Source organism: Typopeltis vanoorti, chromosome 17, assembly GCF_054136105.1.
Source record: "Typopeltis vanoorti isolate ZY-2024b chromosome 17, IOZ_Tvanoo_1.0, whole genome shotgun sequence".
NCBI classification, from domain to species: domain Eukaryota; kingdom Metazoa; phylum Arthropoda; class Arachnida; order Uropygi; family Thelyphonidae; genus Typopeltis; species Typopeltis vanoorti.
The window spans coordinates 26,996,708-27,015,316 of NC_143565.1; the positions used below are offsets into that span (position 1 = coordinate 26,996,708).

Consider the following 18,609-nt stretch of genomic DNA (forward strand, 5'->3'; position numbering starts at 1 on the left):
CAGTTGATATAGTTGAATTACTGAGCAAGCACTTTGCAAGAGTATATAGTCCAGGTGGTAACATTGCAGGAATGAATGAATGAACCAACAGATTATAGGAGAATTGTGATGAATGAAGTGGAGGCGAATAGTCTATTACAAAACTTCAATCTGTGGGATTGGATGGTATACCAGCTCGTATCGTACGTGAAGCAGCTAAAGAATTGCCAATGCCCTTGACCATTTTGTTTAATTTGAGTTTTGGGTCTGGGTTAGTCCCGATGGGGGGAAAGAGGGGAAAATAGTTCCACTGCATAAAGGAGGTTCCAAGACTGCTGTTGTAAATTACTGACCGATTAGCACATCAGGAATCGTTGTCAGGGTGGAGAAATTATTCAAGAGAAAAATACAGGATTGGATAGATGAAAATGGGATACTATATGGGGGACATGGTTTTGTTAGGGTAGATCATGCCTCAGTAACTTGCTCACGTTTTATAACACAGTGACAGCTGAAATGGATAAGAGTAATGGGTTTACAGTGATACTACTGGACCTTGCTAAGACCTTTGACAGGATACCACATGGAATTCTAATCAGTAAATTGCAGCATATGGGGATGGATATAAGGTTGGTGAGATGGATAGGAGACAAACAAGTTATTGTTTGTCTCTGCTTGTATTGAGCCTTGATAAGACCCCATCTAGACTGCTGTGTATCAAGTATCTATACACAGTAGTCTAGATGGGGTCTAAACTACTGTATCGAGCCTTGATAAGACCCCATCTAGACTGGTGTCCAGATATGGGTGCCAGGGTTTCTTCTTGATGGGGAGGAGGTGGAGAAGATCCAGAGACAAGTGACCAAGATGATAGCAAGTCTATGGAATGAACTTTATGAGAACAGGTTGAAGATTTGTGGGTTGCAGAAATTGGTTGATAGGCAGAAAAGGGGTGATATGATTGAGACATTCAAATTACTGAATTTCTAAAAGATTAATTCAGAAGATATTTATGAGAATAGGACTGGTGGTGGGAAAACTAGGGGCCATACATGTAAGCTGGGCAAGAATGTGGTTAGCAAGGGTGTTAGAGGTAGGTTTTTTTTTTACTTGGAGAGTGGTGAATGAGTGGAATAAGCTGCCAGTCTTGTGGATGTCACGATTGTGAACGAGTTCAAAGCGAGGTATGATAGATACTGTATGAATGTCGAATGGTTGTTCTCGACATGTTAGGGCCTCTTTCAGCAAGTCTGTCGACTCCCTGGAGTTGCCCGTAATAATAAGTTAGCCAGTTTTGTTGTAAAAAGTGCAGCATTTGAAGAAATATTAGCGGCATAATAATAAAATAGCAAAATTTATAATGCTTCAGAATAACTTGATAATACCAAAACAAGATGAGACGTGTAGAAATCTATTATTATTATAAATAAACTAGTTTCATTTTGTCACAGATGGTTTTCGCTCGACTACCTGAACTTTTAGGCTATTGTTCTTATCAATATTGTAACTCTATTGTAGCTTAAATACACCAAATATTCCAAAGCAAATTACATCGATTTTTTACTTAGGTTAAGTCTCATAAGAATGTTGTAAAATAACCTTATTTGTCTCTGTATATTTTGTATTAGATATTTTTGTAAATAGCCCTTTGGAAATTAACTGTATATACTTTAATAAGAATATGTTAGAGTGTTAAAACAAAGGCAATGTTTTTTGCCTGAGCTGTATGTAATAGATCTACATTTCGGCATTAGAAAGGTTTGTTTATTAAATTTTGTGTATATGAGAAAGGCTTACAAGGTCTGCACGTAAACACCTCCGAAGTCAGTCAGAAAGGTTCAAACAACTTAAAATCAAAAGAAGACACAGAAGAGAACAAAGAGCAGGCCGAACTTGAAATTTTAGATAAAAGAATCATGCTGAATTCTTCAGGGGGGGGGGGGGGTTACAAACTTTATGCGAGGTCACAGAGAATGCATAATTAAAAGGGACAGAGCAAAGCATATAGGGCTTCCCTGATCGAGAAGTCGCTAGAGAGAGCGGGCTTTCGATTTCCAGATATTGCCAGAGAGTAGCTTCCTAGTTCCAGTCTTAAGAGAAGGCTTCGAGTTGCCGAAAGGAGATGTTCCAATCGCCAGAGAAAAGCTTCCAGGCCAAAGCGGAATCCTGGTTGATTTGGCAGCAGAAAAAGGAGGCAGTCGTCCAGGCATTTTTGGTGAGCCCAAGCAGAGGAGAAAAGGTGAGACAAATTATCCGAAGCACCTTCACTCAGAAGAAGTTTTTCTTTTCGCCTTGGGAGAAAAACTTTTGCCAGAGCTGTATATGAGTACTGCAGGGTGCAGTTCACAGCCTGCTATTTTCCTGATGAGATATTTCTGAAGCCAGATTTCCTGAAGGAAGCTCAAGATCTGAGATGAGAGAATTGCCTTAGAATTTTTTGTGCAGGACCTTTGACTGAATGTGCAATACAGAGCTTTTGTAAGTTATATACCTTTGTACAATTCCTCTTATGTTTTTTAGTTAGACAATTAAGATTTAGATCAACAGTAACAAGAAGTGTCATTAAGAGAATCTACTGGCATATTTGAAGTTGATATACAGTTTGTAAAAGTAACTTAATATTTTTTTAAGTTACTTTTATGAACTGTATACTTCTAGTATACTCTTTGCAAGTATATTAGAAGTTTAATAAGTGAAAATTGTAAACAGAGTAAATAAATTTGAGGTAACGAAAGTTTTTGCAAATCATTTTGAAACATGTTCCAGAGACAGGTTTTTTTTTTGTGTTGCTGCTATTTGTATTAATTAGTTGAGTAAGAGCAGTTTCTATATCACATAAATAGAGCATCTGAATTTCAAGTTTATTATTATTTATAAATTAAATTGATTTTTCAGTTAATTTTTTTGTGCAACAATATTCTAGTCATTTTAAGGTAAAATGTAGAGTAAAAAAGTGGATGTAAGCAAGCATAGCAAGTTATTACTATTTATTGCCTCTACATTTTAACTAAAGCTGGAATTATTATGCTTATTACTGCAACTTAAAAAAAAATCAAAGCTGGAGTTGAATAAATCTTGTAATTCCATAAATGATGATTTTTGCTATAATTTTTATTACTGTAAATTCAAAATTTTTATTTTTACTGAGAATATCTGAACTTTACAGTTCATGAAGTTCCAATTTTTACCTTGATTAGCAAGCTTAATTTGATTGCATTTAAATTCTTTTTTTTAAAAAAACTTTTATCCTTATACTAAATTATTACCGTACCTTTTAATATTTTTTCAGTATTCAGAATTTTGTAGCAACTATGATGCTTGTCAGTGAAGCTTGTCAAATAAAAATCAACGTTCTCAAAATCCATAATCAACACTGCAATTGAAATCTTTCACAGAAAGATTTTAATTACATTATTCTTTAAATTAATGATTCGATTACATGGAATATTGAAAGTGTAAATAATATATATTTAGAATTACATTAGAAGATTTTAAACTATTTAGAAAATTTAATATTAAATATAAAGTATCATAGAAGTTGCATATTTATAATCTATCGATATAAGTCATTTATTTATGTAAAATGACTTATGAGGTTGGTTGCTAGTTTAATATTATCAAGATTTTTTTTAATATTTATTGTATACATGTGAAATTCATTTATATTTTTGGGAAGAGACAATAAATTGTGCACCAAGAAAGGGTCAAATATTGTAGAACAGCAAAGGAAATTCCAAAAAACGGTAATTAAACAGTTTAGTTACAGTTATTTGGCTAGTACTTGTAAAGCAGTATACTGTATACAAGTGTATATACTTAATTATATGTTTAAAGTAGTTGTCGCAGTCGGTAAGAATATATTATACAATTATTATTTTTATTTTACTGTTACTTGTTTATTTTAACAAAATTAAGATACTGTTTCTATTTTTGTATTTTTTAAGCTTTTAACGTAATTGTTTATTTTATTTATATGTTTATTTTGGATTTAATAAATATTTATTTCACTTTTGATAGATTAATACACATAATGATGCCAAGAAAATTTGAATCTTGAGTAAAAGAAAACTACTTAGAGAAAATGAAAAACAGCTAAATAGTCAAAAGGGTGCAGTTTTGTCTTTCTTGCTTTCTGAAAATGAAGAATTTCATAGAACTGAAATTGTACTTCACAGTTCTCAGAATGAAGACTAAAACATTGGTATCATTATCAGGAGGGGATGAAAGTGAAAATGAAGAACATCAAAATAATGTAGAAAACAGAAGAGAAAGAAGTAAATGAAACAAATCAAGAGGATTCTGAAGAAAATTTTTAATTGGAGTCTGTACTTACCAGCAAGCAAGCAATCTCTTATCCTACTGATATAGCAGTGTGGCCACTTACTATTGATGAACAGTTTATCGAGCATATTTTAATAAATATGCCCCAGAATGTTGGTAAAAATCAAAAATTAAAAAAAAAAACAATGCAATAGACTATGTCAGAAATGTAAATATATCACATTTTTACTGTAAAAAGGCAAATGGAACAAAGAAGAAACGAGAGTGGCTAATTTTTTCAGAAACCAGCAAAGCAATTTACTGCTTTGTTTGCAAATTGTTTTCTAAGTCAAATAATAGCTTAATGAAGGGTTTTAATGACTGGGAAATATAACAAACCTTATATGATCACGAGCATTCTACTGAGCATATACGAGCGATGTGCACATATCGCAAAAGAAACTCAAGTTCTGTAAATAGTCTAATTGATTCTGAATTGATCAAACAAATACAATCTGAAGAAAATTATTGGAGAAAGGTTTTAAAAAGAATAATAGCTACCATTAAGTAACAGAGCTAAACTAGGGCTAGCATTTAGAGGAAATATAAATATATTTTTTCTGATTCTTGCAGAAATTATTTAGCATGTTTACATTATTTAAGTGAATTTGATGATTTTTTTTAAAACCAATCAGATGAAAATGCATGCCAACTGTGGTTCTGGCAGATCAAATTATCTTTCTTGCCATACTTGTGATGAACTCAGTGTTAATAGCTAAAAAAAACAAGAGAAATATTAATATCAGAAATTAAGGAAGCTGCTTATTTTGCAATAATACTCTATTCAACTCCAGACATTGCCCATAATGACCAACTAGCTATGATATTTAGGTATGTTGTAGCAAATTCTGACATTAGAGAAACATTTATCAGGTTCATCAGAATTACACAACATAATTCCTTATATTTAGAAGAGGTAGTATTAAAAAAATTAGAATTATCATCTTTGGATATAAAAATGTGCAGAGGGCAAAGCCATGATAATGCCACCAATATGAAAGATTCTATACAGGTTTACAAGCTAGGCTGAAAAAACATAGTCCCTCTGCACATTATATACCGTGCTCTAGTCATGCCTTAAATTTAATTGGCAACTATGCAGTGAAATCTTGTCCCGAAGCAGTGCAATATTTTTTTGTTTTATTCAAAATGTATAATTACTTTTCATTTTCAACAAGATGGGGTATACTCCTTAAACATTTAGAAAAAAAAATCTTTAACAGTTAAAAGGCCAAGCAAAACGAGGTGGTCCACAAGAGCTGATACTATATTGGCTTTGAAACGTGGATATAAACAAATTAAAGATGAATTACTATAACTATCCATTTCTCCTCAAGAAAAACCTATTTCTAATTAGAGAGCTCATCATCTGAACATTTTGACAAACCAGAAACTGTAATTTCGACAGTTATGTGGGATAAAATTTTACAACGAAAAAATCTCTACAAGATCCCGATATGGATTTGTTTTTAGCTAATAATTTGTTACACTCTTTAGTTGGTTTTATTTTAGATAAAAGAAATAGTTTTGCTGCTGTAAATGAAGAAGTGAATTTATTAACAGATGAGACAAAAATTTAAAGATGAAAAGGAAAGAGTTATAAAACGAAAAAAAATGAGCGACGAAGTTTCACAATCTAACAATGAGATTATATTACATTACATGGGAATGAAAATTTCATTGTGAACACATTTAATGTCATTTGCTATAAGCTAATTTTGGAAATTAATGAAAGAACAAAAAGCTATTTCGACATATTAGATATGTTTGACATTTTTTTGAAGGAAGATATACATCAAGAGAAGTACAAGACTAGTATTGATAAAATTTTACAAAACTTATGGGACTGATATTGATCCAGAAAAATTTACTGATGAAGTTAAGCAATTTTTAATAATGATAAAGAAAGAAAATTCTTCAATTAAAAATATGTACAAATTTATAAACGATGGGTTAAGGTCTACTTTTCCTAACATAGAAACAATTTTAAAAATATTTTTGACGATGCCTATTTTAAATGCAAGTGCTGAACGGTCATTTTCAGTGTTGAAACGAATAAAAAATTTAAGAAGCAACTTGCACCAAAATAAAACAAGTGACCTGTCATTATTATGCATTGAATCAGATGTAATAGACTATCAATTATGATGACATTATAGATATATTTGCTAAAACCAAAGCCAGAAAAAAAAAATTTAATTATTAATTTTTATTTAAATTTGAACTGATTTATTTTTATACTTTTTTTAAACTGCAAATATATGTATACCAATGTTGTATTGATTATTAAAATGAGTTATGGGAAATGTTGATTTTTTTTTTTTCAAGAAACTAAAATGATGTTGCGCCTCGGGCCCCCAAAAGTATAAATGCAGCCCTACACGTGTTATGATAGATTGAGAAAGCAGCTCCTTGGCATGAGAAGTACAAGAAAGAGGAATCAGAAGTGCAGGGAAGGGATTAAAGAATGTCTGAAGAAAGATTGAGCTGACTGCATCCCTAGTTAGGAGAAAAAATCTTATGAAATTAGATGGATAAATAACAATTTGAAGCAAAAATTGCATAAAAATAAAAATGTTGCAGATCAAATACCATGAAAAATGGTGATGACCAGGTTCAGAAGTAGTATAAAGAACTGAATAGGAAAGTTTCCTTTTACTTGCTATGTAGAAGATAAAAAGAAAAGTGACATGATAAATAACCTTTCTTGATACAGAAGGCAAGAAAGTATCAGATGCTTCAGAAATAACTAAGTTGCTAAGTTTAGTAATGTATACATCTAGGAAGACCCATTAACTATCTGGGTATTGAGGTGAAGCTAGATGAAAGGATAGAGGTAGATCAGTTGGAGATATTTAAGCTATTATAAGAATCTAATTCAAACACAATAATGGGATTGGATGAGAAATCAATAAGGGGCTGAATGAATGTGTATAATTAGATGCAACTCGAGTCTCAATTCCTCAGTCACAATTTCTAATGAGTGGAAAGATTATTCCATTATACAACTTTAAAGCTAGGATGGAGGCAACCAATTATAGATTAATCATAATAAATTTAGTTTAATCCTTTATCCAAGTGTGAGCAAACAAAGTTTGCACTTGAAAGTATCTTCAGGACTGGGGTAAGGTAGTACAACACCAGGGCGACTCCTTGCAGAGGTGGAGCACGCTACTAACACTATCTCAGTATCTCACATAACGCAAAACACATCTCCTTGCGGAGATGTCTAATGTTATGCATTAAGGGAAGGGCCACTACCCAGACTAGTTTCGACCTTTATTGAGGTCTCTTCAGTGGGAGCCAGCCCTTCCCTTAATGCATAACATTAGACATATCCACAAGGAGATATGTTTTGCATTATGGGAGATACTGAGATAGTGGTGTTAGCAGCTTGCTCCACCTTTGCAAGGAGTCGTCCTGGTGTTGTACTACCTTACCGCAGTCCTGAAGATACTCTCAGGCACAAACTTTGTTTTTGCTCACACTTGGATAAAGGATTAAACTAAATTTATTATATTCTAACCAAGTGAAAAATAAACTTTCAACAAAAAAAAAATAGATTAATCAGTTTCTCTGGAATGATCATTAAAAGGTATGGGTGAGGCTAATTAGGTGAAATCCATTTCCAGGAGGCAAATCCCTTCCACTTCTATAGAATGTGGCAAACTCTCCCTCAGTTGAAAAGTCTATATACCTACTCCACATATCCTAGATGGAAATGAACTCTTTTAGAATTCTATCAAAGGATATGTCCTCACTAAATGCAATATGAAGGTGCCTGAAACTCACTTATTATAGTGTGCCTGTAATAAAAAAAAATTTCCAATTTTTCTTTAAGGAAATATTGTTGATATCAAATTGAAGTGTGCTTTTATTCTTTCTGTATGCAATAATGCAAGTTGCATCATTTGTGTTGTCATCACTGAAAATGAGCAATGAAATATAGTAAGATGCAGTATCTTGGAACAACCAAACTGAAAAATTATCATCATTAATTTCCTGATATGTACTCTCAAGAGGTGTACCAACTACTAGACAGCACCAAATGATTAAGTTTACATTATTCTCCAATCAACAATCTTCCTCCAAATTAGTCTACCACTTAACAGCACTCCAATATTGTCATATCTAATATTTTGGTCTTCTAAGATACTTGGCATTAAATACCAGTTTTGCTAACCTTTCCTCTTCATTCTGATTAAGTGACTATACCTCCTGAGATTAGCCTTACTCACACATTTTTGAATGCCAATAATGTCGAGTCTCTTCCCTAATGTCTTTGTTTCTAATATGATTCTATCATTGCTGCCACCTGTTCACTCCCCTAATCTTTCTCATAACTTTCATATCTGTGGTCTTAGATTAAGTTGTTTTTTTTAATTAATATATTTCTAATCCAGCTCTCAGATTCATAAGTTAAAATTGGTCTGATTACTGTCTTGTTTGTATACAGATACTTAAGTGTTTTGACTAATTTCTCTTATTCCATAAGAATTTAATTAGTTGACTTCCTACCATACTTTTTGATAATTCTGTTGTCTATTTCCATATTTAATTTGCCATCTTCACTAAAAACTATGCCTAAACAGCTGAAATATTTCTTGTTCTATAGAAATATGAGAATGCAACTGAAGTTTTCTATGCTTATTTTTATAATTTTGGATTTTTTATTGACGATTTTTATGGCATTAAAATTTATGCACTTTTCTTTTTATGTTGAGCTCATACACGAGAGGTTGGTTGCACTTACATAATGCATGAAATAGCTTGTCATGCTAACTTTGTTGTTTGCTATAAACTAAGGTGCACAGAAGGAATTATGAAAATAATCCTGGAGGATCAGCCTAGATAGATTGAGTCACATGTACATGACAGTCATGAAAGTAAAAAAGCAATTTCTTGTTCTTATTGGATGCTCAATCAAACTGACAACTCTTTCCTAGTAATTAAAGAAAGAGTTGCTGTTTTGAAATAGTGTAGATGAAAATAACTGCATCCATAGCAAATAATCATTTGGGGTCAACAAACAAATTAGTGCTTATGAAGTTTATATTATCTGCCCTTAGAGTTGATTCTGAATATTCATATCTGAATTTTGAAGAACTTCTCAATACTTTGCAGCATGGATATATATACTTTTCTTATTCTCAGTGTATGGATATATGTTGAATACAGCATATAAGCCAAAACATTTGCTTTATGACTACTGCTGTTCATGGAGAAACAGACAGGCTAGCACTTGAGGCAAACTTAAGATTGATGTCTTAAAATAATATATGACATGTACTTGACATTGTACAAAATTAATTATTTTAAATTAAAAAAATCTGCAGATACATATTTTTTCCTCTTTGAAAGTATTATTACACTGACTATGATAACATTAATTGAGTATTTATGTTAATTATACATTAAATTACAGAATTCTAGTTCATTATATTAACTGGTAAAATTTAGTCAATTTTCTAAGTGAGCTTTGCGCTATAATGAAAGGTACAAAAAAATTCAATATTGCAATTTGTCATACATTTTACTTATATAAATTAATTCATGCTGAGAAGCAATTAGATATGAATATTATTGTAACTGTTTATAAATAATACTTTTTAACAATTGATTCCCCTTGTTTATAGGAACTGAACAGTAAGACAATTCAAGCAATACCTCTGTTTTTTTGAAGAACTTGCAACCAAAATGGTTAATAATGAAAATTGGTTTGATATGGTTGTTAAGATTAAAAATACATAATAAATAAGAATAAATTGATTTGTGTCCCAATTTACGATTTCTACTCTAATTGTTACGAATTCCTTTTATCTATATTCTTCTAACTTCTATGCCCGGGATTTTACCAAAACTTATACCATTATCTAAGTTATTGCTCCCCGTAGTACCCCTAATATTTGTATTTATACTGCGCCTTTTGGGATATTTAGTTTAGGATATTACATACATAAACAAGGAGAAAGAACTCATATATCTGAAAGTAACTATTGCAGTCGTGACACAACTCGATTCTCAACTTAAATTTTCCGCGTGACTAAGTACAATATTTTCAAGTGGTTATCAACTGCACCATTCATGTTGTCATAAATAGGGAGAAAGTCAATCTCTAATATATCTCTTAGTATTTAAATATTATTGCAGTCGTGACTCTTAATCTCTTTCCTCAACATTAAATTTTCCCATGTAATTAGGTACGATAATTTTAAGCGGTGCATTGGATTAGCAACATCAGACAACTCTTTTATCACTGAACAAAAGGTTTATTAAGTTTCTAAACATGGTACAATTCAAATACTAAACTAAAATACTTATAGACTAACATTAAATTATTACAAGCAATATGGCTATTTGTGATTATGCTGCCATACACTTTAATTCATAAATTCACCTGATGTGAACAAATTAGATCAATTCACACTATCTGATTATTCATATTGAAGTAGATTAACAAATCATTCACTGCTAACACATACTTGTGACATTTCAATTATTTTATACATTACATTAGGCATTCAATTCTTAGGATACGTAATTACTTAATTCACACTATTCTGTTATACCGTTATTTGCACTAACACACAAATTATGTCATCTAAATATCTTGTGCAATATAATAGACATGCAAAAATACCTTAGGACTCTTAATCATTCACAAATCTTTAACACTAGTCAATCTACACATAACACATTCTATCATATACTAAAGTCCTAGTATAACTTCAACAAGTTCTGTATTGGAATCGCGATACTTTTCACAGACAAATTTCTAGCCAACATAAGTTATGATTTATAGTACCTTTCTTGAGCTCTTCGTATGGGCCTTTATTCTTTTCTAAACAAACCTCTAGCATAACTTCTCGTAACTCTGGAATACTTTAACACACATATTTGCTCTACTATCAGCAACGAAGACATCGATCTCTTTACAGCTTTCTGCAGTTATCACTAGCGTCGAAACAAAGATCCCTCCTTTTCTAGGACTCTATGGCAATTTTTCCTTTGCTTCCTGCTCAGGAAAACGGGAATCAAAATCCCACTCACTTTTGTTTCCGTGTTGTGACGAGGAGATATCACCCCAGTCGCCACTCGGGAAAACCCCGTGAACTCCACCAGAACCAAAACCAAACTCCAAGGCCAAAAGCGACTATCCAAAAAAGAACCCCCAGGGGGTTACCAACCCTTTTATAGCTGCTCCCCTAACGGCACCTTTTCTTACTTCCTTTCTCCTCCTTCTACTTGTTTTTTTATCATCGACCAATTAGGGTGGCGTTTTCTCGCCAAACATCATTTGATCGGCAAGCCCGTTCTCAATGTTTCAATCCGGGGATCGGCCCTAAGCGATAGCTTTGCTTTTCTTGTGCTAGCCTGACTTAATCCCCTTTCAAACCTTTTCTATGAATTCTACTTAATAACTTAATCTCTCACATAACGTATGTTATGACTCACCCATTTCTAATTATTTACTTAAGTCTCATTTTTAATCGTATTACAATATTAATCTATACTTTCCTTTGTTAGCTACTTATTTTAAGTCATATTACAATATTAATACATTCCTTCCTTTATCAGCTACTTTAACAACTCTTACGTTTTATACATATTACAGAGCAAGAAATTTTCCATTTAATAATTCATTTTTTATGCAGGGGTTTTAATTTATGATATTTATTCTTCATCTTACACCATGATGGCTGAGAATACTATATTCCTAAGATATCAGGTGTAACAATATGAATATTATTGTAACTGTTTATAAATAATACTTTTTAACAATCAATTCCCCTTGTTTATAGCTGAACAGTAAGACAATTCAAGCAATACCTCTGTTTTTTTGAAGAACTTGCAACCAAAATGGTTAATGAAAATTGGTTTGATATGGTTGTTAAGATTAAAAATACATAATAAATAAGAATAAATTGATTAGTTACATTACAGATTACTTGTAGCTTTCTCGGGGGAAAAATAAAAATGTGTTCTTAACAAATACAAAATATAAATTAAAAAGAGAAGTTGGTTGGACCCTTTGTAATATGAACAATCAAAAAACATTTGGAGACAGTGAAGGGTAGCACAAGTCATCCATTTTCTAGTATTGTTTGGATATGATTAGCTAATAAGTTGAGATCTGGTGTATGAAGTGATCTAATTACAGACTTCTGGATGTTACTTAGAATCCATCTTTGTTCAGTAAGCCATGTGATAAAATGACTAAGGTGCATTCTTTGATCTGATGAGAAAAACTGTGTTCTCATCTAGGTAAGACATTGCGAGAAGAGAGACAACCTAATCGTTCTTCTCTGTTATCAGTCACACTGCTAAGGTGTTCTTTTTTTTTTTCTTATCTTAAAACTGAAAGACAACAGGAACAAGGAATTCTGCCCTCTCAAGACATTTGTAGGAGTTATTGTTTTGGGGAGAATAAAGGAGCCAGTGTATTGTGAAAACAAGTTTGAATGCCACTCCAATTTTATGAGAATTGAGATTAGAAACCTCTGAAAGACTACCAATATAGAGAATGAATAAGCCTCTGTAGTGCATGTCAAGATTTGGCTGAGGACCAAGCAGAATTGGAGAATAGTTTTTTTTGTAAATCTCTACTTAAATGTTCATTGGATATAAATTGGTTGAGTAAAATTCATAATTCTTTATTTTTCTGTCTTTTAAGATAGAGATAAGAATCAATCATATCCTTAAAAGTGTGCTATTTTTTGTAATGGATGGTAAAGATATGATGAATGGAGGTAATGTAAGGTAGGAGTGGACTTTAGACATTTGCTGCAATGTGAAACCATTCTCAAATGTTTTTGAGATTTGGACATCTACTAAAGGTAATTTTGCCTTCATTTTCCAATTCCAGAGTGCATTTTATTTTTTGGTAAAAAGGAAATGAGAGAGATTATTTAAATTAAAACACTATTTAAATCAGCAATGTCATACTTCCAGACAAAGATATCAATCCACATATCACCACTAGATGGCAGGTTTCAGGTTGGTCAGTGGAAGAAATTGTTTTCAAAGTTTTCTACGGAAAGATAAGGGACTTCCCATGGCTAGGCCAAAAAGTTTTTTTTTATATCTCGTCAATCTGATATCAGAATAGAATTCAAATCTATTCTTCCCAGAGATGATAACTCCTATAAACATCCAGGACAAAATTCGTTGTTCTTGTGGCCTTTCTTGAATAGGTAAGATTCTAGAAGTTTCAAGGTAAGGGAGAAAGAAAAAAAAAATCTCAGCAATGTAGCTCATAACAGGGAAGACAGATCAGGTTTACCTTAACTCTTCTACATGCATCATGACATTGACTGGAACAAGACCTCTATGCCTTATCTAATAAAAGAAAACATTCTCATCAGATAAAAGAATCCACTACAGTTGTTTTATTATTATTAGTCACCTCCAGGGAGTCTAAAGACTCATCGAGGGTGGGCATCTACTCTACAACTCTGCTTTCAATCACAATCCACCAATTGACCGCAACTACACCAATGCCATCTATTGCCAACAGTATTTCCACAGACAATCATAAACATCCATGCCCATGGCAGGATTTGAACCCGCAGCTGGAGAGCAGACACGCTAACCACTCGGCCAGCCAGGCTGCCAATCCAAACGATGCCATGTATTTTTCAATTGTTCATGATACAAGGGTTCATTCCAGCTTCTCTTGTTAATATAAATTTATATCTTATTTGCTAACTGTACACTTATATATTTTTGTAATCTTGAGGAAGACATGCAATCTCTGGGGAAATTAGTCAGTATCTTCTTATTTAGAATGCATTTTTAATCCTAATGACCAAATAAAACTAATTTTCATTATTTCTCCTAGCTACCGTTAGTACAATTACAGTAAGTAAAAGGTTAGGCATCTCGCTAAAAGTTGCTCATTGGCATGCATAAGGCTTTGTCACTAGTAAAGATCCCACATTACAGTACATCATCCCTTAGACAAGGCTCCATTTAAATCAGCTTTCACAGCATATTAATCCTAATTTAATTAAATGTTATCCTGAAAGTATTCCAAATCAATTTCTCTTATACAGAAACTTATACCCGAATCACTCTAAATAATAAAGTCTAACTCTATATTTGGTATTTTATTAATACTAAAGTTAAGCATACCATATGAAGTTCAAAAAACACTCTGAAGTAATGTTTTTTGTAATTTTTTTTGTAATTTTTTTGAGTTAATATTAGAGCACTTAAAGAATATTCAACTCCGTTAATTATGCGTAGCAAAATTAACAAGCATACAGGTAAAAAATGAACACACAGGAAATATATATATACTACCTTCAACTGACTGGTGGCAATAATGATAGCAGCAGCAGATGTAAAACCACTAAGAACTGACGCAGAAATAAAGCTGATGAAAAATCCTGCAGGTTTAAGAATGAACAAAAACTCTAATTTTAATCAACATATCTATAATCACCAAAATATTATTTATTTGGTTTAATTTTCTAATATGAAAGATAGAACTTGATCAAGGCAGTATCGTCTAGATATCCCCCACCCCTTCTTGTTATAATAATTATGAGATTTGTGCAATATTTGTATGTTAGAGTTTTATTCTTTCCTAATATTAAACAGATTTCTCTTTGGATATAGCATATGTAAAAATCATTACCTACACATAAATTAAAAAATTCTGAATTTATTATGTGTCAAAACATTTGTAGAGTGAATAATGATTAACACATGTAAAAAAAATTTACTGTCTAATATTGCTTCATTGATTACAAGGATATCAGAAAGTATATTCTAAAAAGGAATGGTAAAACAACATTCAAATATGACATGTCACATGGCATGCACTTACTGCTGTTTTGACAATAACATCACATTAAAATTTTAACTTACTATTTGTTAGTGACAAAGGTTTTACCCAGTTGAACCAGAAAGGGCAAAGATAACTTTAAAATATAACAGCAATGAAGAAAAAGCAGCTGCAGAATCAGAGTGATGACAGTATCAAAAAAACAGAACATAGTTATGTCATTTAATTGAAACTAAAATGCAATACAAGGCATTAAATGCATTATTAAGAACTGAAAGAATCAGTCCAATTCCCAAATACTTTTTATCCCCCCCAAAAAAGTTATTTGCTTCACTACTGCAGAATGATTAGCATTATATCTGCATGAAGTCAGACTCATAAACTGATCATACATTCCATAAAACAATCAATGTTTGCACTCACCACACTCTAAAGAAGCATATTCAATTCATCTGCCAATTTTCATGCAAAATAAATCTCAACTTCCTTACTCATCCCTCTTTTGTGCAAATTTCAGAGATGGCCTCTGTTGTGTTTTGGACAATCTCACTTATCAATTTGGTAAGCATACTGAACTTACATAAGTTTCCTGATACTCTTGAAATCCAGGTGACCAGTTTATGCAAAGTAGTTTAAGTGTTTTCTGATTAGGACTCTATACAATAGAATCATTTCATTATTATCTCTGCTGGTCAATGGCTTTCTCAGCATTGCAAAAAAAAATCTACTGGTAGTCTTCAATTGCATTCAATTCTTTTGCATCCAGTAGCCTGTGTAGCTCAGTGGATGTGGCGTTTGCATACCACCGCGCTTGGCCGCACGAAGGAAGTCTTGGTTTCGAGTCTAGTCGGCGACTAGAGGAAATTTTTCTAAGCCTTTTTTCGACTGGTTCCCGAGTTAGTTGATCTCTGGCACGGGCAAGCAGGTTTTTCCTCCCAGAAACTCTGGTTTTTCGTCCTGTAAACTCAAGAAAATCGACCGTAGAACCCACATTATTTCAGACATTAAAATATATTGTGTTAGGGTTAGGTACCACGAGATGGCGGCACATTTGAGCCGTCTCTCTTCACTGCGTACCGCTTAATTAGTGATAGCCTTGGGCCATCTGTCTCTGATTGGGTACCAGTGGAGATTGAACTGCCCACTCAGTCTCCAAAAGTTAGATAGGGCTAAATGGCCTCGCCTACTCCCGTATAAACGGGAATAAAAAGGCGTTAGCTGATTTTTTTTTGATCTTTTGCATCCTCCAGTAGAGTTCCAAAGTGATGAAAGGTTTTAAAACTTGGATTCAGCTGGAAGGCTGAATCCAAGTTTTAAAACCTATCACAACATTCACATTCAACTGTTATCACCACTTATTTGCTCACCTTTCCAGCCATTCAAATCCTCCTGAAGAACTGCTCAGTATCACCTCTAATAACTCCATAGTTTTTTTTTTTTATTCGTCTGCATTTCTCTCTGTACTCTACTCATAACATCACTAGTAGAGAGACTGAAAAGAGCCTTGTACTGAATGCTACAAAATCTCACTTGTTACCTTTCTCTTCTTTGATACTCTCCCATGCATAACTCTGATATCCATCACACAGTCAGTTGCAAATCCAATCCATTATCCAATTATCTATTTGTTTCAGTTCAAATATTAAACTGTGCAAACTCAAATACTTTTGCAAAACTCACAAATATCACAGCACTGAAATTTTTCTCATCTAGCCTTATTATAAAAGTTAATTATAAAGTTTTATGCTTCTGCATAAAAGTTTACCTTCATTCACTTCTTATATGATCCCTTACCAATTTTGACAAATTGAAGAAATGCAAACTTATCTGCCACTGTTTTTCATTATATGCAACTGCACTACTTTATCCTATTTCCACTCCCTAAGAAGTTGAACAGCTGAAAGACATTCATTAAACAGCCAGGTCACTGGATCTATCAGTTCCATGGCACATTCCAATGAAATGCATGATGAAATTTCATTCAATCCTATTGCCCTGATGATACAGAGGAGGATTATAACATATCTAATATTGCAAAGGATGAACAGTACAAAGAAAGTATAAATTAATTAAAATTAGCTATGAATACCTTAAGATTTTTATTTTTTTTTAAGATTTTCCAAGTTTTTCTTTGTGAATTTGACAAAATTTAATTTGTTGAATTCAAAGTTTGAACATAATTAACAAAATGTTTGAACGATTTAAAAGAAAGTGGAGGAATTATAGATTGCAATAGATTTTTCCCATATTAGAGATAGCAGTAAGAAGTCTAAAGGCATTTATAATCCATTAATAAAATAAACATTGAGCTGAGACATTCTTTACTGCATGCATCATGTTTAATTTCACTTTGTTTCAGTTAAAATATCAACTTATTATTTTTACATGACATCTCCAGGGAGTCCAAAGACTCATCAAGGGAGGGCACCTACTCCACAACTCTCCATCTCCACCACTCAAACCACCAACTACAGTGAACCTCATCATCTATGCCAATGCCATCTACTGACCACCATGACCACTAGTATTTTCAGACAATTAAAAGATCCACAGGCATGGATGTTTGTATCTCTCAGTCTTTTGGCTGGAGAGCAGATAAGCTAACCACTCAGCCAACCAGGCTGGCAATTTACATGGTAAGCTGTCCAATTCTTTTGCAAAATAATCTAAAAGTCTGCAGCTTACTAGACCAGTTTGCATTTCTTTAGTGAAAATGCAGATTCTGGAAAAATTTACTAAAGACTCAGGAATGGTGGGTGAAGAGAACATTCTTTATAGAAGCTAGAGTTATACTGTTAAAGGTCAGTCTTGTTTAAATTTGGTCACATTTTAGAAAAAGGTTATAAGAGAAGATGAGATAAAGTGCATTAACATATGAAAGGTAATAAGCATGAGATGAGCGAGGATACAAAAGTTTAAAAAAGCAAGAAAATTAAGACTGTACATCTGTCACTGCAGCATGATAAGAACAAACTGAGAAGAGCTCTCATAGTAAATGGGTCTCAATTTAGTGAAGGAAGGGAAGCACTGAATGAAGAAAATAAAGAAATGGGACTATTAAAAATAAAACAGGTCAGCATGCCCATTTGAGGCAAGCAAGTGGGAGAATTAGAATGATCAAAGAATGCTGAATATAGTTTATCAGGTTTCAAATCTAAGTTGAATGGAGGAAAGACTTAATCAAAGGTTGCAAGATTACCAAGAATGAGGAGGTATTAACTTCAGCTTCAAGAACATAGCAAAATTGTAAAGGACATTATTATTATTATTACCCTAAGACCTCATGGAATCAAAGACTCATCTGGGAAAAATCTTCCAACTTCTATTATGTTTTCAACAAAGACAGAGAACAGAACAAACTGAGAAGTATTAGCTGATGACAGAGGAATTCCAACCCAGAGCAGAAGTGAAAAAGGAAGGAGAGACACAGGAGATAGTTCACTTAGCTGCCTGTAATGAGAGCCAATAGGACAAAAGATACAGATAGTTACTGTTATAAGTCTGGGAGTGTAAAGGAA

General features: G+C 32.8%; 1 protein-coding gene across 1 annotated transcript in view; it reads right to left on the minus strand.

The window, feature by feature from the left end:
- The window catches only part of LOC150097235 (sodium-independent sulfate anion transporter-like), a 217,815-nt gene that overhangs the window by 159,027 nt on the left and 40,179 nt on the right, over window positions 1–18,609 (minus strand). Inside the window, exon 4 of the mRNA XM_090407626.1 lies at window positions 14,605–14,690. Coding sequence (XP_090263752.1) covers window positions 14,605–14,690 — 86 coding nt within the window. The remainder of the gene's footprint in view (window positions 1–14,604; window positions 14,691–18,609) is intronic.